The 25,169-nt window shown below is 37.6% G+C and overlaps 1 protein-coding gene across 1 annotated transcript in view; it reads left to right on the top strand.

The window, feature by feature from the left end:
- Window positions 1-25,169, top strand: part of cacna1eb (calcium channel, voltage-dependent, R type, alpha 1E subunit b) — an 83,586-nt gene that overhangs the window by 43,213 nt on the left and 15,204 nt on the right. Inside the window, 20 exon segments of the mRNA XM_046851183.1 lie at window positions 304-435; window positions 1,641-1,710; window positions 1,853-1,970; window positions 3,663-3,730; window positions 3,818-3,882; window positions 7,995-8,711; window positions 9,514-9,785; window positions 9,955-10,099; window positions 10,234-10,363; window positions 11,000-11,059; window positions 11,358-11,464; window positions 12,240-12,251; window positions 15,439-15,535; window positions 15,702-15,862; window positions 20,770-20,907; window positions 22,352-22,458; window positions 22,461-22,552; window positions 23,539-23,703; window positions 24,556-24,666; window positions 25,067-25,147. Coding sequence (XP_046707139.1) covers window positions 304-435; window positions 1,641-1,710; window positions 1,853-1,970; window positions 3,663-3,730; window positions 3,818-3,882; window positions 7,995-8,711; window positions 9,514-9,785; window positions 9,955-10,099; window positions 10,234-10,363; window positions 11,000-11,059; window positions 11,358-11,464; window positions 12,240-12,251; window positions 15,439-15,535; window positions 15,702-15,862; window positions 20,770-20,907; window positions 22,352-22,458; window positions 22,461-22,552; window positions 23,539-23,703; window positions 24,556-24,666; window positions 25,067-25,147 — 2,848 coding nt within the window.

Below are 25,169 nucleotides of genomic sequence, written 5' to 3'. Positions count from 1 at the left end.
AATCAGTATTTGCTCAGTGGTTAAGATGTTGGTCAGAAGGTCATGAGATCAAATCCTAACACTTCAAAGCTGCCACTTTTGGGCCCCTGAGAAAGACGGCGTAAGTAGAAAAGAAGTTCCTCATCTGGCGCCATTTCATTTTGAACTTTCGGGAAAAAGTTGTAGAAAGATTTGGTCACGTTTTCCTTTCAGTAACCATGCAAACTTTTGCACTCGAAAAAATCATAATGTGACATAATGTGACTAATGAATGAGGATTCACCATTCTTCATTTTTAATGCCTCTCCTGCTTTAATCGATCAGGTACTGGGCCTCTTTGAGGAACCTGGTGGTGTCTTTGATGAGCTCCATGAAGTCCATCATCAGCCTCCTTTTCCTGCTCTTCCTGTTCATTGTGGTGTTCGCTCTGCTCGGGATGCAGCTGTTTGGTGGCAGGTAAGATCCATATGTGCGGTGTGAAGAAACAAACTATAAATTTCAGTGACAATTTAGAACAGTTTATACATTTCATGCGAATCCATCCGTTAAATAAAAAAGAAAGAAAAACAGCATCTGCTTTAGCTTCATTTTTGAATTATGTAAAGAATTGAATGTATTTCCAAACAGCCCATGAAGCTACTGAACAACTCAAGAACTTGGATGGATTTGAACTGTAATTAATATAAACGATGATGGAACTGTAATGAATGGACATTAGGTGATAAGGATGAGTTTCCTTTTAGAGTTTGGTTCCTCTAAATGTTTCTTCCCCGTACCATCTTAAGGAGCTCACTGACTCACTCATAAGGGATTTGTATTTATACTGTGCTCAAAGCAGCTTTACAGAGATAAATCGGTAATGAAATAATGGTTAAGTTTGTTTCGTAGAATTGTAAAGTTGTTCCTAATGAGCAGAATAGTGGTGACTGTGGCAGGGAACCCTGAGAGGAACCAGAGTCAAAAGAAAACCCGTCCTCATCTAGTTGGCACCGAATGTCCATTCGTTACAGTTCAATTTAATGCCCTAAATACACTATATTACCAAACGTTTGTGGACACGACCTTTTCCTGCCATATGTGGTTCTTCTCTAAACTGTTACCACAAAGTTGGAGGCACACAATTGTATAAAACATTCATTCATTTGATCTTTAAAACCCAAACCTGTTCCAACATGGCAATGTCTCTGTGCACAAAGTGAGTTCTATGAAGATATTGTTTACATGGTTTGGAGAGGAAGATCTCTGCTATAGAGCTCTGATTTGCTACTAAACATCTTTGGGATAAATGTGAACGCTGACTGCATTTCAGGCCTCCTCACCTCACCTACATCAGTACTTAACTTTATTTACACCCTTGTGGCTGATGAACACAAATATCAATAAGCTCACAGCAAAATCTAGAGGAACACCTTCTAAGAAGAGTAGAGAGACTTATAAGAGCAAATTGGGACTAAATGTGGACTGCGATGCTCAAAAAGCACATACCGTACTTATGACCAGGTGTCCGCAAACTTTTGGCAATATCGTTTATGTCAAGAAAAAATCCACATGAGATGACTAGATCCAGTTTTTCTTCAGGTTTCACAACTGTGTAAATTTTCACCGGTTGTTTTTAATCTGAAAACGTTGTTTATTATTTGTATTCATGTTTTGTTCATCAGGTTCATCTTTAAAGATTACACTCCTGCCAACTTCGATACGTTTCCAGCTGCTATCATGACGGTTTTTCAGGTCAGTGCCAGATAGCAGCGACGAGACGAGACGAGACGAGACTGGACGAGACGAGACGAGACGCTTTCATTGTTCCATTCACACTATATTTATCCATTTATGACTTTTTGATTTTTAATGTCTTGTTTGCTTTAAACTGCAGATTCTGACGGGTGAAGACTGGAACGAGGTGATGTATAACGGGATCCGCTCTCAGGGAGGGGTACAGTACGGCATGTGGTCGTCCATCTACTTCATTGTGCTCACGCTGATTGGTAATTGTATCCTTTAGATGTTTAGGAGAATGAAATCAGGTGCAATTTGTTCAGCTATGACTTAAAAAACTGTTACAGAAGCCCGGAAAGGCATGTATACTGATGTAACATGTCTTCATTTTATTTTCTTTAAAATGACTCATTTTAACTTTTACTCTTGGCCCTACAATTTTATTTTATTTTTTTAGAACATCATGAGGCCAATAAATCGTAAACTTTAAACGTGCTAGTTGCATTGTTTTAAATATATGCATAAATATATTTATTTATGCATATGGTGTCTAGACTATGGTGTCAATTTCAAAGTTTGTGGACACCTGGCCATAAGACTGCTATGTGCTTTTTGGATGTTCAATATAACATTTAGTCCCAATTTGCTGTTATAATAACCTCCATTCTTCTGGGAAGATGTGTCACTGGATTTTGTTAGCGTGCGGTCAGTGTTCTAATATCATCCCAAAGGTGTTCATCCCAAAGGTGTTCCACTCCAACCCATGCTAAGCACATTGTCATGGAGCTGGCTTTTGTGCACAGGGGTATTGTCATGCTGGAACAGATTTGGGTCTCCTACTTAACAGTTTGGGAAAGAACTCCATATTGCTGGGAAGGTCAGGTGTCCCGATATAGTGTAACTAACAAATATGGCCACTATGATGTGTCTAAGCAAGGCCAGAAAGTAAGGAATGCATGGCCAAGGAACTCTATGCATGATGATCCCACCACTATGCTTCACTGTAAGAACCTAAAAACACACGCTACAATTCCCATCAGCCACTTCACCAAGGGTTTGTTTTCCTACTTGATTCACATTTCCCCATAATAAGTGCTTCACTATTCACTTCACTCTTGGTCTTTGGGTTTGTTGTTGTTTATGGTTGTTATTGTGATCCTCATTCCACGGTTCAAGTCATGGCATTTGTCTTTTTGTCTCATCATTTTGTGTTTGGTTTTTCTTGAGTTTATTGTGTACCCTTTACACTTTACTGGAATCTGCCTTCACCCTACATTACATCCCACTAAAAATGGGAAATAGCTCATTTCCCATTCATGAAGGTAAAATAAAGTTATAATGCAATATAATATACACAACACTCCTAAAGGCTAATTTGTTAGATTCCCAATACAGGTACAGTCTGTTGTATGGGTTTTATTTAAATACATTTTGCGGAATTTCTTTTTATTTATGAGCGGATAAAAACCTAGCAACTGTCAAGCAAACAGCGGTCCCCAATCAGATCAACAGCAAGCACAACATTTTGAGAGGAAGAAATGATGGAAGAAACTCCTGACTCAAACTCACCACAACACACATGTCCTTATTTGTGTGATTCTTTTCTGAAGTAAAAGAAGGTTTTGGGATCAGGATTATTGTAATAGACATCAATCAGTGTTTGAGTCATTAATATTATATTTATGAATAGATTGCTGTGCTGAGAGTCACATTAAAGTCTTTTCACAGTTGATTACGTCTACTTTATCTCTAACTTTTATGTTTTGTGTATTTAATCAGTGGTTTACATGTATGTAAGGTTCATTTTTTTATATCTCTGAAACTGACCAATACCATATCTGGAACATACATCTTCTGGCAACATCACTTCAAATCCAGGAATTTTATCCCATTCCCATAATAGTTAAAGAATACAGCAGTTATGGATGTAAAAGATTTACCACACTCCTTGACTACAATTCGACCAGACACACTGCTGAATGTCTTCTTGGCCATCGCTGTGGATAATCTCGCCAATGCCCAGGAGCTTACAAAGGTACATGAGGTCCTATAGTTTCAATTTATATTATATGCATAAACATTCAACTGACACATAATCCAATAAATCTTACTATATTAAAAGGATGAAGAGGAGGAAGAAGCGTTTTTCAACCAGCGCTACAAGGGCCGGGAGTTTGGCCTCTCTGAGTAAGTTTATGACTCCTGTCAGTAAGTTTATGCCTCATGCTCTTTGTATTTCCCAGATATACTGCACATTAGCTGCAACTAGCTGGCAGGAGTTAGCATGATGAGCGAATGCAGTGTTATTCTTAAAGTTCTTGTGATCAAACTGTTACGACCCTCTACATACAGCCTAGCATCATTTATTAATGTGCCATCCGTCTGTCACTTTTCGAGTAAGTCTTGTAGAACGTTCCTTGCCGATCGTAAATTGCAAGATAATGGACGTCTAGCATGGTGTGTCTGTTCAGCATTGTTGAGGTGTCATGGAATTGAAATAGGACGGGTGTTTTAAAAATTCAGTTACAATATGGACCACATACGGAAAATATACAACTATATTAAAAAAATTTCCAATCGCGTGAAAATTTGTGCATACAGCGTATTTAACATTGCCGTAATTGATACTTGCATAAAAACTATATCTGGAGAGAGCTTTTCCCATTCTAGATGCTTTTATACTGTATAAAAAGTCCAATTTGGTACAACTCAAATGTTATTTTGACGTGCGAATCTTAGTTTTCAGAGTATTTCAGGGACAAACTTACTCTAATAAAAAAAACATTTATTTTTATCACCACATTATCTGGGTAAAGCTGCTTTGAGACAATGTTCATTGTTAAAAGCGCAAATAAATATGAATTGAATTGAATATTTTGTGCTTAGGGTTAGTGTCCATAAACATTGTGTGCTATCCTTCTTTACTGCATTTCCTCCAATGCCTCACTATAACTGCTTGGTGTTTTCACACTTAATAGGAGAAACTTTAAGCTTCTCAATTTAATGCAGTTTTTTAGCATTTCTTTAGCCATTATTAATAAACCCGAGTAAAGTACTGAATGCTTGTATTCACTGTTTGCTTCTGTGAGTAGAAAAATCTCTTCAATATGATCTAAAATGGACTAAAGTCTTAATTCATTCAGAAGGTCTGCAGTGATTCATTGAGAGAATTCTAAGCAAGGGTGAATGGCAGGCACAAATATTTACACCCTGAGTTAAGATTATAATGAAAAGAGGCGAGAGTGCTGTATTGACAGTTATACGCTAATTAACACGGATTTTAGACTGATGAAACAAACTTCGGCAAATCAAAGCATTTTTATTTCATATGCACTGATTAAATTCTGTATTTAAAATAATAATAAAATAAATCAATCAATCAATAAATAAATGATTGGGCAGAATGGAAGAGTTTTTTTTTTTTTTTTAAAGAATGAAATTTTTTTTTACCAATTTCTGATCAAATGCAATGTTGTAGAAGGTCTGTGCTACTTTTCCAACAGAGGCTAAGGCTGAGAGTGAATACATAATCCAAAATAATTGAAGTTGTTTGGACAAAAATTGTGTATATAAATAGGATAGTACGGTTATTAGCTTTAATGCTACAGAATGAATGAATGATAGAATAGAGAAGACACAACACTGGTGATTAATGGTGATAGGGAAACTACAATTACAGAGGAAGGTGAACATGGACAGTGGCAAAAGAAATGAACCTAAGAAAAAGGGACTAAAATTAGCACTGTAATTAGCTTAGTTGGCTAGCCTAACTAACAAACAGCCAAACAAGACTAGCTGACTAAAGTAGTCTATGCTAACAAAACACAACCAACAAGGGTCGACAAGAGCCGAAATAAGATGACATTAGGGGCTGTAGGGTGCTGATTATCTTCAGGTTCTTGTCTCCTGTGTGGTACATTTGGTGCACATGGTGCACTGTCTGTCTGTACTGTTTTTTGTCTGCACTGTTTGCACTAGTTTGCACTCGATGCACTTTATGTAGCTTGTGTTGTAGCTCTATGTTGTTTGTTTGTTGTTGTTTAGTGTAGCACCAGGGTTCCAGAGGAACGTTGTCTCGTTTTTACTGTGTACTGTGTACCACTGTGTATAGTAGAAATTACAATAAAAGCCTCTTGACTTGACATTTCTGGTCATGATTTAATTGAGATTGACAGAGGGCTCCACCTATAGCAGGACGGCATTTACCTGGAACAGTCTATAGAACAAGATAATTGTTATCAATCATTCCCGAAATAGTTGTTTTTTAATAAATGTGAAAAAAATATGTTTTTACCAAGAGGTTATCCAGAAACCAGAAGTATTCTGTCCTTGCTAAATTTAAATGTAAAATAAATGTTGGGTTTTTTTTGTTTTTCTTCCGGAAAAGTCTCAGATTATCTATAGTTACCATAAAAACAAGTAGGGAGAATAAGCAAATTTAACACCTTCCGACCAATCAGAATCAAGAATTTATAATCGATACATAATAAAGTTTATTAAAGCTGAAGTTTGTGCTGTCTTATTAATAACTAATGCAGGTATAATGTTAGTCAAGGGTTAGGAAGAATATGCTAAAGTTTGCCTGAAGTAACTTTGCATACTTGCATTAAACACGTAAAATGGATTTTAACTATAAAAACGATTAAAAACGACCTGCAGATTATTAGGATCTATAATTGAGGTACCAGAAAAGCCTGATTTCCTGAGCCAAGAATGATGCATGCTTGCCTGCTTGCACTCTTGCATGCTTGTTCCCTTTTACCTCTTGTAATTCAGTAAAGGAAAAAAAAATAAAAATATAAAAAAAAAAAAATCAGTATCAATTTATTGTCCGATCTGCTTTAACCCATGTTCAAACCAAAAAAGTGTGAAATCTCCTCTAACCTGATAATAAATTGTGTTGTCATGCATCTTGGATGATGAAACTCAAACTATTGACCCATGCTTCCAGTAAAACTCTTTGCCTGGTGCATTCAGCACAGCTTAAAGGAGTTAATGCCACAAAATTATGATGCTACTGTACCATTGTATTGTCTTGTCAGTTTATGGTTATGGAGTGACAAAGACCAAACTATCACTGACAGTTAAAAACTATACGACCAGCTTTTCCGAACATCTCAGAAAAGTCAGTACTGTTGTTGCGAGATATTTCAAGTTGTTGCATAAGAAACTGCAGGGCTCTAAGCCTGGCTAGACAGCCATGTGTCCACCGCCTTAGCGACTCATGAGCGCTTTACTCAGGGGGAAATTAAAATTTCGATGTCTTGAGTTTTCTCGATCGACGCAACCCACGTCATTTGGCAGAAAGTATTGCGAGGTTTGTCCGTGCGAGAACTGAAGTTTTTGAAAGAACTAGGAAAAAGGATTACTGGCTTTGAGAATGTGACACTGAAGTTTGGGCTTTTGAAAGCGCTAATAGGAAAGGAACGCAGGGGGCTGAAATGTACAGTACAGTAAACGTGCTATGGAGTGCACTCTGTGTGAGAGAAAGTGCAGTGACATTTCGTGGCTACAGGGATCCTAATGGATTTTTGGCCTCTGGCTTGGATTGAGTCTTGCAGGCTCTTACTGTTGGGTATTTCTAGGATCTGAGACCATCCGGAAGCCGAAAACCAATAGGACAACTTGCTTGTGTGTGTGTGTGTGTGTGTGTGTGTGTGTGTGTGTGTGTGTGGGGTTGCTCTGCTAGACTAAAACATCAGATTGACAGCATAGCTGGTTTAAAAGAAAGTAAGCAAGTGTAGGCCAAATGAAACATCTCAATGATATCTTTAATGAATCTGGTCATTGTTAGTGATCCTGACTTGGTCTTTGTCACTCTGATTGTTTTTTGTCTGTCTGCTGTACAAATACACTAATGGCTTATTTCCAACCAATCATTCATTTGGTCACATGGACAACAAAAGAATGCGTATCAATGTGAGTAACACTGTCTCTCTCTATACCCCTTTTTACCTGTTCCACCTTCCATCTTCCATCTTCATCTTTTTGTCTCATTTCCTCCACTTCTTCTTCAACACGTGCTATTACTCTCAACACACAGTTTATGTGTTTAATTTGTTCTTTTCATTGACTAGCCAAAAATTTTCTAGGGTCTTTCGTTCATTTTTTCTTCCCCTCTCTTTTTGAATGCTTTTTTCTAGCAACTCTGAATTTCTCCAACCCGAAAAAAAAGAACCATTGTTTTGATACTTCTAAGTTTTCTGATTAAACACAAAACACACTTCCTGTGAATGATAGCGATTGGGTACGTGAAACTAATTATTTTTGTGACTAAGTCTGTGTTTTTGTGGAAGCAGACGGAGGCGCAGGCCGTATCTCTACAGAAAACGAGCCATTCACAGAGGCAGGCCGAACCCAGCTGAGGCTGAGGAGGAGACGGTGGGGCCTAAACAGGGTGAGGAGCAGCCTTCTTCTAATGCCTTTGCCAACCGACGTGACAGACGCAACAAGATCAAAATGTCTGTGTGGGAGCAACGTGCCAACCAGCTGCGCAGGCGGCGTCAGATGGCAAGTCGCGAGGTTCTGTTTGACAGCCCTATTGAGGATCCTATGGGCACACCAATGAGTGGCCACCACCAGGCTCACACTCTTGTACCTTCTGCTGAAGCCAGTCCAGCACACCTGCCCGAGTCGCCAATGTCAGTCGTCATGCCTTTACCCGAACCACCCATGTCGATCTCGATTCCACTTCCTGAACCACCTGAATCTGAGCCAGTGTCTCTGATGACCTCTGGGATGGAGGACAGATCCTCAGTCGGGGTTCATCGCTCCAATACAGACAGAAGGCACCGGGTGGCACGCAAGTTCCGGGCTGCTGCAGCAGCAGGTGTCGTGCAGGGTGGCCGACACCGGAGACACAGGCACCGCGAGTCCAGGAGCGAGAATAAAAACACAGACGAAGAGCAGTTTCAGGAAGGCGGAGATGATGCAGAGACTTGCCAGTCTAGACAGAGCTTACTGACGGATGACACTGAGATGATTATCTCCCATCAACCTGACAAGGAACCAAAAAGGTACATTCCTGTCTTTCATCCCGGACAAGCAAATGTTTTTCAGAATAATCTGTCTATGGTTCAGGGTTTTGGTATAACCTGAGTTTTACAAGACTTGGAAGTATCGCACCTTAACTCTGCTATGTTTAATGTTCACAATTTATTTATGTCTAATGTTTACTCTTGCTGTTCACAGTCTTTGCACCTTGGTCCATTAGTTATGACATTTCGTAATGTTGTATACTATGTATGTGGAAGAATGGCAATAAAGCTAAAGTCGAGTCGAGTCGAGTACACCCTGGCCTGAGACACCATGCAAACACATATTCAAGCACAATTTAGCGAAATCAATCCACCACCACTATGTACTGCATTTGTATGGGAGGAGAACACTAAAAAACCCAACAGAACACCCACACCCACATAGAAACAGCCGATACCAGAATAAACTCCACATAGAAAGTAACTGAAGCCAATTCCAGTACATACTGTCTTTGAGTCAATTTGTTTAGTGTAGGCTTCTCTTGAAAACTGTCCATCATTACAGGCCAAGAAAGAACCTGGGGTCAGACATGATACAGCACCCCTGGACCAGAACAAGTTAAGGGCCTCGCTCAAGGGCCCAAGAGTGGCAGCTTGGGCACTGTGTTGCTTGAACCAATCAGTAGCATCCTCACTTTAGTAGGGATTGTTTTTGAAACACTGATTCAAGCACAATTTAAATGATGAAATCAATAAAAAAAAGATATACAGTTGCACACCCATTTGTGTTTGTCCTCTGTGGCTTGCAATGTACAACACCCGTGCTGTTTTCTTTTGTCAGGGACGGTGTGTGTGAGGTTTCAGGGAGATCTGACGTGTCCGAGGGAGAGTCTGGAATTCAGTGTACCTGCACGGCCCTTGGCGAAGAAGGAGAGGCCGAGTTCTGCCCGCAGCACCGGGGAGAAAATACTCCAGAGCATAATTACATCTCAGGGGAAGCCATCGATAATGAGAACAATGCCTGCTATTTAAACCAGGGCGAGTCGATAATGGAAGCGGGCATTATGAAGGAGATGTCTGCGCAGCCACTTTTAGAGTTAACGCCAATGACTGGTAAAGTGATCAGCTACGTCGGATTTGCTATCGTTAACTACGCTGTTTGTTTAGTAATATCAGTTTAATACCTGAGACAAATATTCACGCAAAAAGCCAATGAACCGTGTATACATCCGCTGGATTAAGTAGTTTATTGTCCATGTCTCCAATCTCTAATCTATTGCAGTCAGTTTTAAGGATGTGGAAGCTTCTCACATGGAAAGGACCAGTAGAGACGAGGATGATGACGATGACTTGGATGAAGATGCCCCAACGAAAGCCGCCAAACCCGAAGCACCAGATAGCATGTTCATTTTCAAAAGCAAAAACCCGTAAGCTTTACAACAGTTATAAAGCCATTTATTGTATATTCAATAGCCAATAAATAAATTCAGAAGCCAATAAATAAATAAATAAATAAAAAGTAGAGTAAGTCTTGTTCACACGGATCCGTGTTTGTCTGTAGGATACGGAGAATTTGCCACTATGTAGTGACACTACGCTACTTCGAGATGACCATTCTGCTTGTGATCGTGGCTAGCAGCATCGCTCTGGCTGCAGAGGACCCTGTGAGCACCAACTCTGAGCGCAACCGGGTAAAAAATTAAACTCTTATCCCCTTCAGGAACCCAACTTTGACTAGTAGGAACTTTCATTCATCACACTTTTCCCCCTTTTTTAACATGCAATTTGTACACATTTACATTTACATTTATACCATTCGGGCAGAGACCCTTTTGGGGGTGTGGTGGTGGTGGTGGCGGCGGGGGGTTGGGTGGATGTTGGGTCATGACCTTCTGATCAGCACATAATTTCACATAATTGTTATGTGATTTATTTATTTATCCACCCCTTTTTTAATGAATGAATGTATTTATTTATTAATTAATTAGTCTGTTTGTTCATTTATTTATTTTAAAATGTATTTCAAATTTCTTTTCACATCGTTTATTTTTACACAAATCATTACTTTTTGCATCTGCATTTTTTTTTTACATCATTAGTTTATTTTCAGGACTGATGCTTTATTTATTTGTATTTTTTTAATAAAAATTATATTTTTAATTAAAAATAAAATAGATATATTTGTTTTCTACCAATTTTTTCCATGATTCATTCATTTATTAATTTTCCATTATTTTCTCATTTGCTCAACTATGCATCTTAGTTAAAAAAGATAAACTGTGCAAAAGCATGTCCTGGGCTAATTATTGAATTTTCTCTCCGTGCAGGTACTTCGTTACTTCGATTACGTGTTCACGGGCGTGTTTACATTCGAAATGATCATAAAGGTATGTACTGTAATGTAAAGAAAGAAAGAAAGAAAGAAAGAAAGAAAGAAAGAAAGAAAGAAAGAAAGAAAGAAAGAAAGAAAGAAAGAAAGAAAGAAATCTTGTCACATTTACAACATAGAGAAATTCTTATTTGCATATCCCAGTGATGTTAGGAAACTGGGGTCAGACATGATACAGCACCCCTGGACCAGAACAAGTTAAGGGCCTTGCTCAAGGGCCCGAGAGTGGCAGCTTGGCCACTGTGGGGCTTGAACCAATGAAAACGCTTCATTTACTTAGTGTTCATATTTGTTAGATGATCGACCAGGGCCTCATTCTTCATGATGGCTCCTATTTCCGAGACTTGTGGAACATCCTAGACTTCATCGTGGTGGTTGGAGCTCTCATTGCCTTCGCTCTTACGTGAGTGGATTTCCATGTAGATTACATTGTTGTGTCGATGTCATTCTAGTTAACTGCCTTTTCATATAGTGTAAGGTATTGCCATTAATAATAATGTATTAATAATAATTTCTATTTGTATGGATTTTATAGATATGTTGGAATTATAGGTAGTCAATTTTAAAATTTTACTTTTCATTTGTTTAACTATGAAATATGTCTCTTTCATAATATTTGTAACTGTCAGTCTCTGACTATGGTGTCAGTTTAAAAAAAATTGCAATAAAATATCACTCTTTCACAGGTTATGAGAAAGAAAGAATATACACTACATGGACAAAAGTTTGTGGACAACTGGGCATTAGATTCATATATGATTTTTGAACATCCCATTTCACATTTAGTATCAATTTGCCATCATTATACCTTTCACTCTTCTAGGAAGATGTTCCACTAGATTTTTGAGTGTGTTTGTGGAGATTTGGTAGTCAAGTCTGGTACTGGTATTCAATACGTTTGGAGCTCTATAACAGGAGATCTTCCACTCAAAATCATGCAAATCATAACTTCATGGTGCTGGCTTAGTGCTCAGGAACACATATGGCTGGAAAAGTCAGCTGTCCCAATACTTTTGTCCAAAAAGTGTAAAAATCGGGAAAAAAAACATTTGTTCGATGCGTCACTGCAGTGTTTTCCTGTTTTTTTAAATCTCGTTCTTGCTGTAAATGTCTTCTTTTTCTCTGTCGTCCCTCTTTCTCTATGTTTTCTCTGTGGACTGTCTCATTGTGGCTGCCAGGAATGTTATGGGGTAAAGCCACACACTTCTCTTTCATATCTTTTTTGTATCAAGACACATTATTTCTGACAGGAACATTCACGTGTGCAGCCTTTGTGTAGTGTTTTGTCATTTTGAAAGCTTTTGTTCATAGGGTTAAGTTTATCTAAAAGATGCAAAGTGTACACTATGTTCAAACTTGTGTATGTTATTTCCTATTGAAAATGTGATCAAATTGTGGTGTCATAGTTTTTCCTATTTCCCAGAATATCTTTATGACATGGGCAAAAAATGGAGTTAGGAATGTATCCATATTTTCTAATTCCACTGTCGCTCTATTTAAACACACCAATTCCAAACAAGTTGTAAAGGCAGTGATGTGCAAATCTCATAAACCCATATTTTATTCACAACAGAACATAGAAAACATATCGAATGTTGAAACTGAGGAAATATAACATTTTAAGGAAAAAAATAAGGTCATTTTGAATATGATAGCTGCAACACTAGACTATTCACCAACTGAAAACATTTGGGGCAACATGAAACAAAAAATACAACAAAGAAAACCCAGAACTGTTTAGAAGCTAAAATCTTGTATCCGACGCATATTGGGACATTATTATTCTACCAAAACTTCAGCAACTGCTCTCCTCAGTTCCCTGATATATACAGACAAAAGACGCGATACTACTCAGACATGGCCCCGTCCCAAATTGAGACCTGTTGAGGCTTGTTTGAGACGTGTTGCAGACATCAAATTCAAAATAATCTTAATTTTTTCTTAATACTGTATATATTCCCAGTTTAAACATTTGATATGTTTTTTTCTGTTTTATTTTGAATAGAGTATGGATTTATGAGATTTGCAAATCATTGCTTTCTGTTTTTATATACATTTTACCCAGTCCCAACTTTTTTTGGAATTGGGTTTGAAAATATTAATGAGAAATAGTATAGCACTGTGATTCCAAGGTAACTGTGCTTACAAGTAAATTAGAATGTCAGTGTTGTATACAAGTGAACATTTATTGGCTACGATGTTGCCTATTAATATAACGTGTGTATGTGTGTGTGTTTATCATGGGCTTTATTTGGACAAATCTAAAAGTCAGAGCCATAGCTGGTCAATGCCCAGGGAAACAGCATTAAATGAGGATAATCCAAAATCGATAATAACATGGGCAAAAGTCAAGAAACCAAAATAAATGCATGATGGAAGATCAGGCTCATGGCTGCACAGTGCTATTGGCAAGAATTTGCAACGATACCGAGACCCAACAGGGAATAAATCAAAAATAACACTTGACACGGAAAACACTTGTGAAAAAAATTTATAATAAAATGAGAGTGGCAGAGACATGCAAAACACAAGGAATAGCTAATGCTGGCAATCTGTTGTTTTATGTCTTTTTACATTAAGGTGTCTTTAGAACAGAGGGAGATTTTTATTTATTGTATTAATGCCAAGAAAGAAAGAAAAGGGAGCTGCTATAATGCAAGTGATAACAGGAACTCCTTTTTTTTAATACAACAAATCCACAACCTTATATAACACTATAATAATATTGTGTCATTATGTATGATGTGTTGTTTATATATATATATATATGACAAATCAGTCAAGGGATGAACTGATGAATAAATTATCTATCTATCTATCTATCTATCTATCTATCTATCTATCTATCTATCTATCTATCTATCTATCTATCTATCTATCTATCTATCTATCTATCTATCTATCAAGGGAGCAAACCAATGGCATGGCGGGGGTGGAGACAAAAAAATATTTACATAGCCATACATGAAAAATACACATTTAGAACATAAAGCAAATGTTAACAGTGATCAACAGTATGAAATATCAATAAAGTATACATTGTATAAGTATAATTTTAAGTAGCATAAGTATAGTTAGTATAAGTATCAGTAGGATAAGTATAAGTAGTATAAGTGCTGTTTGAATGTATGCACGTGTATACGTTTTTTTTATACATACGGTATTCTTCCATCAGTGGAACAAGCAGCACTAAATAAATATAATCCAAAATGAACAATAATAATAATATAGGCGAGAATCAGAAAAACAGAATAAACGTGTAGCTGAAAACAAGGCTCAGGACTGAATTGATAAAAAAGTCACAAAAGGAAATAAATTAGAGACCACAGATTTGATAGAAACATTTAGAGAACAAATCAATTACTTAAGAGAGGCAGGGACATGGAGAATATAGCCAATAGCACATGTAGAAACCAAACTAAGACAAGTTGTGTTGGTCATGCTGGAAAAACTGTCATTTGAAGGTCAGATATTAGCATTGATTCATAACAATCCACTGTAGATTGATGATGCTGTAACTTAATTGGACAGGACCATGTAGTTAAAGTAGAGACTATACACTCTGTAAAATTTTTCTTCAGTAAAAGTACAAAGTATTTCCCTTCAAATGTAATCATGTATCCAAAGTACTATGATATATTATATCTACAATGTTCATATTATCATTTTTGTCACAAGACTCTTTGCTTAATCAAATGAATCTTCTTTTCAACTACTTTAAAAAGTAGTTGAACTGCAGTTGAACTGATGCTGAACTGTATGTTGGTGCTAAGTAGATACCGCCAAGTTAATCAAAACACGTTTAAAACAGGAAGCACACAAACCAGTTTCTTCATTTACCAATAATAGGGTTATCTGATGAGTCCACTGCATGAACACTGATACCATTATAAAGATCTAAAAACCATGAAACATCAATGAACAGAAGTTATTCTTGAGGCTCTACCCTGATTGGTGGCTTGCTGTGTGCTTATCCTGCTGAAGTGTTTATCCACTCATATATAAAAAGGAATGACTGATTTTGCTAAATATAGTTAAGTAAAAATTTATTTTTTGTCTTTGAAATGTAGGAAAGTTAAAGTCAAAATTTTCCTAAATAAAAAACACTTTAGTAAAGTACAGATACGTAACAAAAAAAAGAAAAAAGCTGCTAAAGTACAGTAACAAATAACATTTACTTCATTATTGTCCACCTCTGCTTATTGTCTTATATTTCATAGTGTAATTGCTTATTATTTAATTATCACTATATACTATAATATTATATTATATAAGGTAAAAAGATGAGAACTCTAGGTGGCGCTACACATGATACAACAGACAAAGTGTTGTGCATGAGATTTAAGTCCGACTGATGTAAGGTTTTTTTCAATGCAGAAACAACAAAGGTAGAGACATCAAGACTATTAAGTCTCTGCGGGTTCTGAGGGTTCTCCGGCCTCTCAAGACCATCAAAAGGCTCCCGAAGCTGAAGGTACGGGTGTGGTTCAGCCCAGGATTTATTTTTACGCTGACTTTTTTCAAGTTTTAGTACATTGGCCTATAAAGTGTGTTCGGTTGTGTATTTTTGAACATGTGACTAAATTCACTGACTTTTCATAGTTATATGCATAGCTTTGAAATGTTGTTTTTTTTTTCAGGCCGTGTTCGATTGTGTGGTGACGTCTCTGAAGAACGTCTTCAACATCCTCATTGTCTACAAGCTCTTCATGTTCATCTTTGCCGTCATTGCAGTTCAGCTGTTCAAAGGGAAGTTCTTCTATTGTACAGACGGCTCCATGGGCACACAGAGAGAATGCCAGTAAATACCACACACACACACACACACACACACACACACACACACACACACAGTATATAAATGTATACTGCCATATGAAGCTAAAAATATCAAACCTAACTTGTCGACATTGTAAAAAGGCCCATACATTCCACAAAATTCCTTTTCTTTTGTTTATTCGTTTGACAAAAATAGTTTTTCTGGGTTTTAAGAAAAAGTTAGCATCATTAAAACTGTATTTATGTGTATGTATTTTAATCTAGTAACGATAAGTTTGGAATTTAACCATCTGCTGAGAAAGTACAAGAGATTCTTGTGTGACAAACATGTTCATCCTACACACACACTCTCGGCAGTTAACCCGAGCATTTGGATTCGCCTTAGTAAAGAATATATGAAGTAGGGAATTAAAGGAAATGTGGCACATCACTGTACATTTTCTGGCATTTGGTCAGATGACCTTAGAATTAAGCGGCTGAGGGTTAAGGGCCTTGTTAAAGGGCCCAGCAGTGGCATCTAGGTGGTGCTGGGATTTGAACTCCTGACCTTCTGGGCCAAAGATTTATCTCTCTACATTCATAAGACTATATGACACTTTACACACGTAAAGACCTTTTCTTTAAAAAACAAAAATAAAGTCTGATTGTTGCAAAGTGCTTGCACTGGAGACTCCTTCCAAAGTTGAACGAAATATTCAAAGAAAATATGACTATATCTTTTACATATAGCATTTGCCAGATTCCCTTATCCAAAGCAACATATATATATTTCACATAGACAACTGAGCAGCTATGGGATTAAGGGCCTTGCTCAAGGGACCATAAATAGCAGCTTGGTGTGGCTGGGATCTGGTTGTTTTTACGGCATGTCAGCCTTTCCGGGTGGTACTACAGAATGTTATATGTAAATGTTAAAGCTCGGGCAACTGCTAGTGCTTTAGAAAGCTGTCCGAGTTACAGAAAATGACTCGACACCATCTGACCAATTGTAATGAAGAACTCAATTCAATCACTGTGGTATAATGTTCTCAGGTCATGTCTATAATTGTAACACAGCATAAGCATATAAATCTTATGTATATATATATATATATATATATATATATATATATATATATATATATATATATATATATATATTCCCATTGAGTTGTATTTCCACGCTTCACCACTAGAGGCAGACATACATTTTCAAAAGTAGTTCTGTTGACAAAAAAGTACTTTATTTATCTAAGTTTACACAATATCACCTTCAAAATAGTCCCCTTGCACAGCAATACAGTGCTCCCTGCGTTCTTGCCACTTCTGGAACGTGTCCTTGAAGCGTGTTGAGCATCTTCTGCAATTCGTGCTGGATCTCCTCAACGGTGTCGAAACTGTGAATTTTGAGCTGGATCTTCAACTTTGGAAAGAGTGCGAAATCCGCAGGAGGAAAATCCGGCAAACAGGGTGGTTGCGGAAGTGAGATCATGTTGTTTACGGCAAGAAACTCACATGTGAAGAGAGCTCAGAGAGGTGACGCGCTTCAAGGACACTGACTCATAAAGAGCCGTGCTCCCTGTGACTATGCGTGCAGCCTTGTGCTGCCACCTGTTGATGTGTTAAAAAACTAGTCTTAAAACTTTTTGCTACCACCTTGTGTATATATATATATATATATATATATATAAGATAAATATCTGGCTGTTAGGTGGGCACTACTCAATCGTAATGCACGACGTGGAGGCGAAGAACTGCCTGACCTGAAGAGGCGTGCATTATAATTGTAAAATGTTGGCAAGTGACCAAGGTGTAGGATTTTCCACGGTTGCACATACATTAAAATTATTTTGTATTGTATATGTGAATTATTTCACTTATACCATGGTCACTTGCCAGCACTAACCGCTGTCTTGATGTTTTGCAATGCAAAACTTAATAGAAATTATGATCTTTTTTTGTTAGTTATTTTCTTCATGGGTCATTAGATCTAGACTTTTTCTCTAAATCATTCACAGAGAGAGACAAAGAGAGAGAAATTAATTACCTGCGTCTGTGCAGTGTCTCTACTAATAATGAAGCTTTCAGACATGCAAAAAAAATCCATTTAGCTCAGTAAGATAATCAAGATAATTAGTCTCACTCTGTATGCAACTAATACTATGGTATATATTTATATATATGGTATTTGACGGATGCCCTTATCCAGAGCGACTGACAATCATCTCATTTATACAGCAGTTGTTAAGGGTCAAGGGCCTGAATCCAGGAATTTAAACTCACAATCTTCTGATCAGAAGACCAACATCTGGACCACCGATCTACCACTTCCCACATTGGGCATTCATTTAGTAGTGGAACTGACAGGAGCTGCCTGTTCTTGTGGTGTCATACAACGACACTCTGGGTACGGTTCAGACCTCCAAGTCTCACAAAACCAATAGACTAATTGAAAATAATTAAAAACACTCATGCCAGTGAACAAATACTCATTAACCCAGTAAATGAGGAAAGCAGTATAGAGTTTATTGAGATCAGTTCATTAGGACTTCCATTTATTTGCCTTGTTGCAAAATCATTGATTGTCCTTGTTAAAAAAATCATCTGACTTTATACACTTGTGCCTCTGTTGCCCCTCATTTATTCATCCTTCTCTATCCCAAGTTTCATTGTGTTTTTTATTCTTTTTCTTTTTGAATTCCCTTCTTTTTGATATCCCTTCTTTACCTGTTTTTTCCCCTTTCTAGGATGATTATATTTACACCTATAAGCAAAGCAGAATACAGTATTCAGACTGATCATGGTATAAATGGATATATAGCACATGGTTATGGACAAGACTTGAAACCACTGAGCTGCTACTTCCAGCACTGCAGTTGCGATTGTTCAAATTCATACCTTGAAGCCAATCAGAATCCAGTATTGAGACACACCATTGTCCTCTAATGCTATATGTCCATTATTCTAATATCAAGAACAGGTAGTCTCAGAGGTAAAACAGTTCGACTTACGATTTTGCGTTCTTACGATGATGATAGCGATACGACAAAATTGTAAACATATTTGAAGTTTCGCACAGTAGGCGAACGTAGCAGCGTATACGGTACAAAACATTGGGGCGCTGTCTACAGAGTTCAGTTTTCTGTGTTAGAAAGTGGTTTTTTCTGTTTTTTGTTGTGTTTCAAAGCCTAATTATAGCTTTTTTATTATTATAATTATTACGGACACTGAAATAGAATCAGCTACAGATGTGCTTCTTCCACCACTTTTTATCTAGTTTCGCCCTCCACTTGTGAACCACACACACACACACACACACACACACACACACACACACACACACACACACACACACACACACACACACACACACACACACACACACATATATATATATATATATATATATATATATATATATATATATATATATATATATACTGTAAACTTCATACAGTACTGTAAAATATGCTCATATGGACAATCCTGCAAGACTTAATATATACGATTAATGTTATTGGCAGGACTTTTCAAGGATACAGAGACTCAATAAAAAGAATATTAAAAACCCCATCATGTCCTTGACACATGAACCGATGACATGAGAGGGGTGGAGTTATGGAAAGCCTAAACAATAGCATGTGTAGTACACAGAACAATTGCATGCAGTGTTTGTCATGCTAAAAAAAGGTTGTTTTGACAAGGAAGTGTCGTTAGGACAAAGATTTGTGCTTAGCTGTTTATTAACATGACAAGTTGGATTTCCATCTCATGAATGGCAATAAAGAGAAAAAAATAAGGGCTGTTTAGAGGAGCTTTAATAAGGGAAGAACAGGAACAAACTGGTTTGGAATACAGACCACCTTCCAGCCAATCAGAATCAAGTGTAAAGACTGGCAAAAATATTCAGACTTGATAATATTATATATATTATATAAGGGCTGTCAAAATTAATGCGTTAATGCAAATTATTTTTGTAAAAAATATATAAATAAATAAATATAAAGAGGCTAAATTAAAATCTGCTCAACACATTTATTCACGCCATCCTTTCTATGCTCAGATATAAAAAAAAATAATTAAATATACTCACTAAACATGTTCCTTCAGCTCCAGGTTCAGCTCCTGTCTTTTACTCAATGCCACTGTCTCTAATCCATACAACATTGCAGGTCTCACTACAGTCCTATAAACTTTTCCTTTCACTCTTGCAGATACCCTTCTACCACAAATCACTCCTGTCACTCTTCTCCACCCACTCCACCCTGCCTGCACTCTTTTCTTCACTTCTCTAACACACTCTCCATTACTTTGCACTGTTGACCCCAGGTACCTGAACTCCTCCACCTTTACTATCTCTTCTCCCTGCAACCGCACCACTCCACTGCCCTCCCTCTAATTCACACACATGTACTCTGTCTTACTCCTATTGAATTTCATTCCCCTTCTCTCCAGCACGTACCTTCACCTCTCCAGGCTCTTCTCAACCTGCTCTCTACTCTCACCACAAATCACAATATCATCCGCAAATATCATAGTCCACAGAGACTCCTGTTTGAACTTGTCCGTCAACCTGTCCATCACCACTGAAAACAGGAAAGGGCTCAGAGCTGATCCTTGATGCAGTCCAACCTCCACCTTGAACCAGTCTGCCGTTCCTACTGCACACTTCACTGCTGTCACACTGTCCTCATACATGTCCTGCACCACCCTCACATACTTCTCTTACACACCTGACTTCCTCATACAATACCACAACTCCTCTCTCGGCACCCTGTCGTACGCGTTCTCTAAATCCACAAACACACAATGCAATTTACTATATATATATATATATATATATATATATATATATATATATATATATATATATATATATATATAGGAATGTTAATTGATATATAAGAGTGTATGCGTTACTTCATATCGGCCCTGTGTGTGTGTGTTCAGAGGCTACTACATCGATTACGGGCGGGACAGGAAGGAGGTGAAGAAGCGTGAGTGGAAAAGACACGAGTTCCACTATGATAACGTGATGTGGGCGCTGCTCACGCTCTTCACCGTGTCCACAGGAGAAGGCTGGCCACAGTACGTACACACTCACTCCACCCACCAGCTCTAGCGCACATGAGCTCATCTCCTAGCTACGGCTTTACAGCAAAAGAAAACATCATTCTGGGCGTCCTGCCATCGTGGTCTCATCATCCTAAACTCTCAAGATGTTTGGAGGTTTTTTTTTCTATTTCATTTTTCTGTTCACAGATTCAGAGAATAAGATGAATAATAATTCTCCTTTATTAATTGATCAGAAAACAAGTTTTGTGGGTGAGCGTTCGCTTAGTGTTCATTAGGCATTTGTAACTCCTGTATAAAGAACACATTTTGTGGACAAAGTTTGTGGAAACCTGGCAATGAGATTCTTCTTTTTGAACATCTCGTTCCACATGTAGTTCCCGTTTGCTGTTATAATAATCTTCACTCTTCTGGGAAGATGTTCCACCAGATTTCTTTTGGAGATTTACAATTCATCATTCAAGTGGTCAATAGTAGATGCATATATTTGTCATATGCACATTACAGCACAGTGAAATTGACCAAATGTCCCAGCACATTTGAAAGCTAGGGTCAGAGCTCAGGGTCAGACACCCTGGAGCACCCAGCAACCATGGAGCAGAAAGCGTTACGAGCCTTGCACAAGGGCCCAACAGTGGCAGCTTAGCAGTTCTCAGGCTTGAACCTTCAAACTCCTGATCCAGAAGTAACGCAGTTGGTTTGATATCAGAGCTTTATTGCAGTTCACTCAAGATCTTCCACTCTACCCCATGTAAAGCATATGTTCATGAATCTGGCTTTATGCACAGGAACATTGTCATGCTGGAACAGTTTTGGTTCAACTAGTTCAAGTGAAGAGAAAATTCCATGCTATCACATCCAAAGACGTCCTATACAATTGTGTGCCTCCAAGTTTGTGGTAACAATTTGGGAAAGAACCAAATATGGCTGGAAAAGTCAAGTGTTCCAATAATTTTGCCCATATCGTGTATTTTCTTTAGGAGATTTTACTTTAAAGGTTTAGATATTTTCCTTTTTTTCGTTGATTGGCACAAATTTGTTTAGATTTGAGACCAATTAAATTGTTGAATTGTTCAGTTCACACTAATTAAAGCATTCATTTTTTATCCCAACATTAAAATTCAATTAACATCAAAATTTACTATTTATATTGCACAGTTTGTATGTAACACACAATCACACACACACACACACCTACAACCAGGATCCTTGAATATGAATATGAAGAAGCTTTTGCGGCTCTATTTCCATTTTATTTACTGATTATCATTCAAATGTAGAACAATAAACATAAAACTTGAACAACTTTAGTGCAATATATTCAGACCATCTGTCACACGCATTGAACAGATAAAACGGAAAATAAATCCATTTTTATTTGTGTTTGTGAGCATGTAATGTAAATGTAAGTACTCGTTTCGGGCATATTGTTTATGAAGATGTTTGCGTGCTGCTCCAGGGTTCTCCAGCACTCCGTAGATGTGACCGAGGAGGATCACGGACCAAGCCGAGGCAACCGCATGGAGATGTCCATTTTCTACGTGGTGTACTTTGTAGTCTTCCCCTTCTTTTTGTCAACATCTTCGTCGCCCTTATCATCATCACATTCCAGGAGCAAGGGGACAAATTGATGGAGGAGTGTAGCCTGGAGAAAAATGAGGTGAGCTTCGATTTTGTACCAATAGCAGTAGCATTTCAAATACTAAAAAATGAAAAACATTCATAAGGATAAATGAGATCAAAAACCTTTAAAAGGTTTAAATTCTGATCCACTATATTGTCAAAAGTTTGTGGACACCTAAGCATAAGATTTGTATGTGCTTTTTGAACATCCTATTCCACATTTAGTCCACATTTACTGATATAATTTACCTCCACCATTCTGGGAAGATGTACCACTAGATTTTGGAGATTTGTGCTCATTGAGCTACAAGGCTGTTAGTAAAGTCAGGTACTGATGGAGGTGAGGTGAGGAGGTCTGGTGTGCAGTCAGTGTTTACATTTATCACAAATGTGTAGCAGAAGATCTTCCATTCCAACCCTAGTAAAGCAGATCTTCAGGGCCTTTGTGCACTGGGTATTGTCATGCTGGACCAGGTTTGGGTCTCCTAGTTCAAGTGAAGGGAACATTTAATGCTACTGCATCCAAAGACTCGTATACAATTGTGTGCCTCCAACTTTGTGGTAACAGTTTTGGGAAAAATAACGCATATGGCTGGAAAAGTCAGGTGTCCCAATACTTTTGTCTATATAATGTATTATGTATTAGGGGACTAGGGTGGTGAAATGAGGAAGTGCAGGAGAGAATAACGAGAAAGAGGAATTGGGATCGACAGAGAGATGAGAAAAGTAGGCAGGAGTACAAGGAGATGCGGCAGCAGGTTAAGAAGGATGTGGCGAAAGCCAAGGAAAAGGCATATAAGGAGTTGTAGGAGAAGTTGGACACAAAGGAAGGAGAAAAGGATTTATTCAGACTGGCTAGAGATGGCAGTGGAGTTTTTTACCAGATACAGTATTAATACATATATAATTACAATACAATTTTTTGCTTTGTATATAAACATATCAGTATGTAATTTAAGAAGCACTAACAAAGCAATGAAACATTTTGTTCTGCTTACCACATTCCCTCCCCGACTGGTTCAGAGAGCCTGCATTGACTTTGCCATCAGCGCCAAGCCTTTTACACGTTACATGCCTCAGAACCGACAGACGCTCCAGTACCGACTCTGGCACTTTGTTGTCTCTCCCTCGTTTGAGTACACAGTCCTGGTCATGATCGCCCTCAACACTGTGGTCCTCATGATGAAGGTAACTATATCGCTATTCTGCAACATCATCCTGTAAAAGCCGCAGCATCTGTTTGTCTTTAATTGGATCTCAAGCTGATTACTATCAGATGTATATAAATGTTTGTTTTTTAAATATGCTCTGTCTATAGCCATCGATGTATTAACTGTATTTGGGTTACAAAGGTGGTGAGAAATATTTTCAACTCGTATAATCACATGAATATAACAGTTTAGACTACAGTGCCTCCGATTACTATGCCATTGCTTTAAAAAAAAAACCAGATAGATAGATAGATAGATAGATAGATAGATAGATAGATAGATAGATAGATAGATAGATAGATAGATAGATAGATAGATAGATAGATAGATAGATTTAATTCTTTGTTCTAATTGGTCAGAAAAGTGTTGATTTACTTTTATTATTTAATTGTTTAAATTTTCAAATTGTATTTGTTTGTTTGTTAGTTCATTATTACTAGTAGTATTTAAAGTTGTAAAAGTAATGATAAAAATGAATGGCTGAAATCTATAGAATTTTGGAATGCAAATATTTTTGGAAATAATTTGGAGAATTTGTAGTGGGGAAAAACAGGCCATGCAAAGAGAAAGAAAGAAAGAAAGAAAGAAAGAAAGAAAGAAAGAAAGAAAGAAAGAAAGAAAGAAAGAAAGAAAGAAAGAAGGATGGATAGAAGGATAGATAGAAGGATTGATAGAAGGAAGGAAGGAGAGAAGGATAGATAGAAAGAAGGAAGGAAGGAAGGAAGGAAGAAGGGAAGGAAAGAAGGATCTAGGGTTATCTTTACGCATTAGATATAGCATTATGCTCAGTGGTGACTGTGTAAATGTGTTTTGGTGTGTCTTGCTGCAGTATCACTCGGCTCCGGCTGCTTATGACATGGTACTGAAGCACCTGAACACTGCCTTCACTGTGCTCTTCTCCATGGAGTGCATCCTCAAAATCATGGCCTTTGGCTTCATGGTGAGTTGATCAGAGATTCCTGTGAATAGCTGGAGTACTCCATGAACCCACACTACACAGAAAGGGTGAACATGAACCAAACACAAGGGTCTGCATATGTCTTGGTTGGTTCTTTGTTGGGTTATGGAGCACCTCGTCCTGGAGGAACATGGGTTTGTTGCACTGTGGACTGTAACAGCTGTATCTGGCTGAAATGGCAATTAGGCTATTTGACATGAATATAAAGTATACAGGTGGCAGTAATGACAATTAAAATACACATATTGATGATATGAGGGGACAATGGGGGACAAAATGGACAAAATACACTACAACAAGCCCAGAATCTGTAATATATCAGTTTTATTGTGACAGTTATTTAGTACATTCGTTACTTGCATTCATTTTCTTTTTATCGCAGAATTATTTCCGTGACACTTGGAACATCTTTGACTTCATCACTGTCCTCGGCAGCATCTCTGAGATCGTTGTAGACTTGCAGGTAAAAAAAAAAAACGAAATAA

This window comes from Silurus meridionalis, chromosome 6 (assembly GCF_014805685.1).
Source record: "Silurus meridionalis isolate SWU-2019-XX chromosome 6, ASM1480568v1, whole genome shotgun sequence".
NCBI classification, from domain to species: domain Eukaryota; kingdom Metazoa; phylum Chordata; class Actinopteri; order Siluriformes; family Siluridae; genus Silurus; species Silurus meridionalis.
This window is presented reverse-complemented; position numbering and strand designations above follow the sequence as displayed.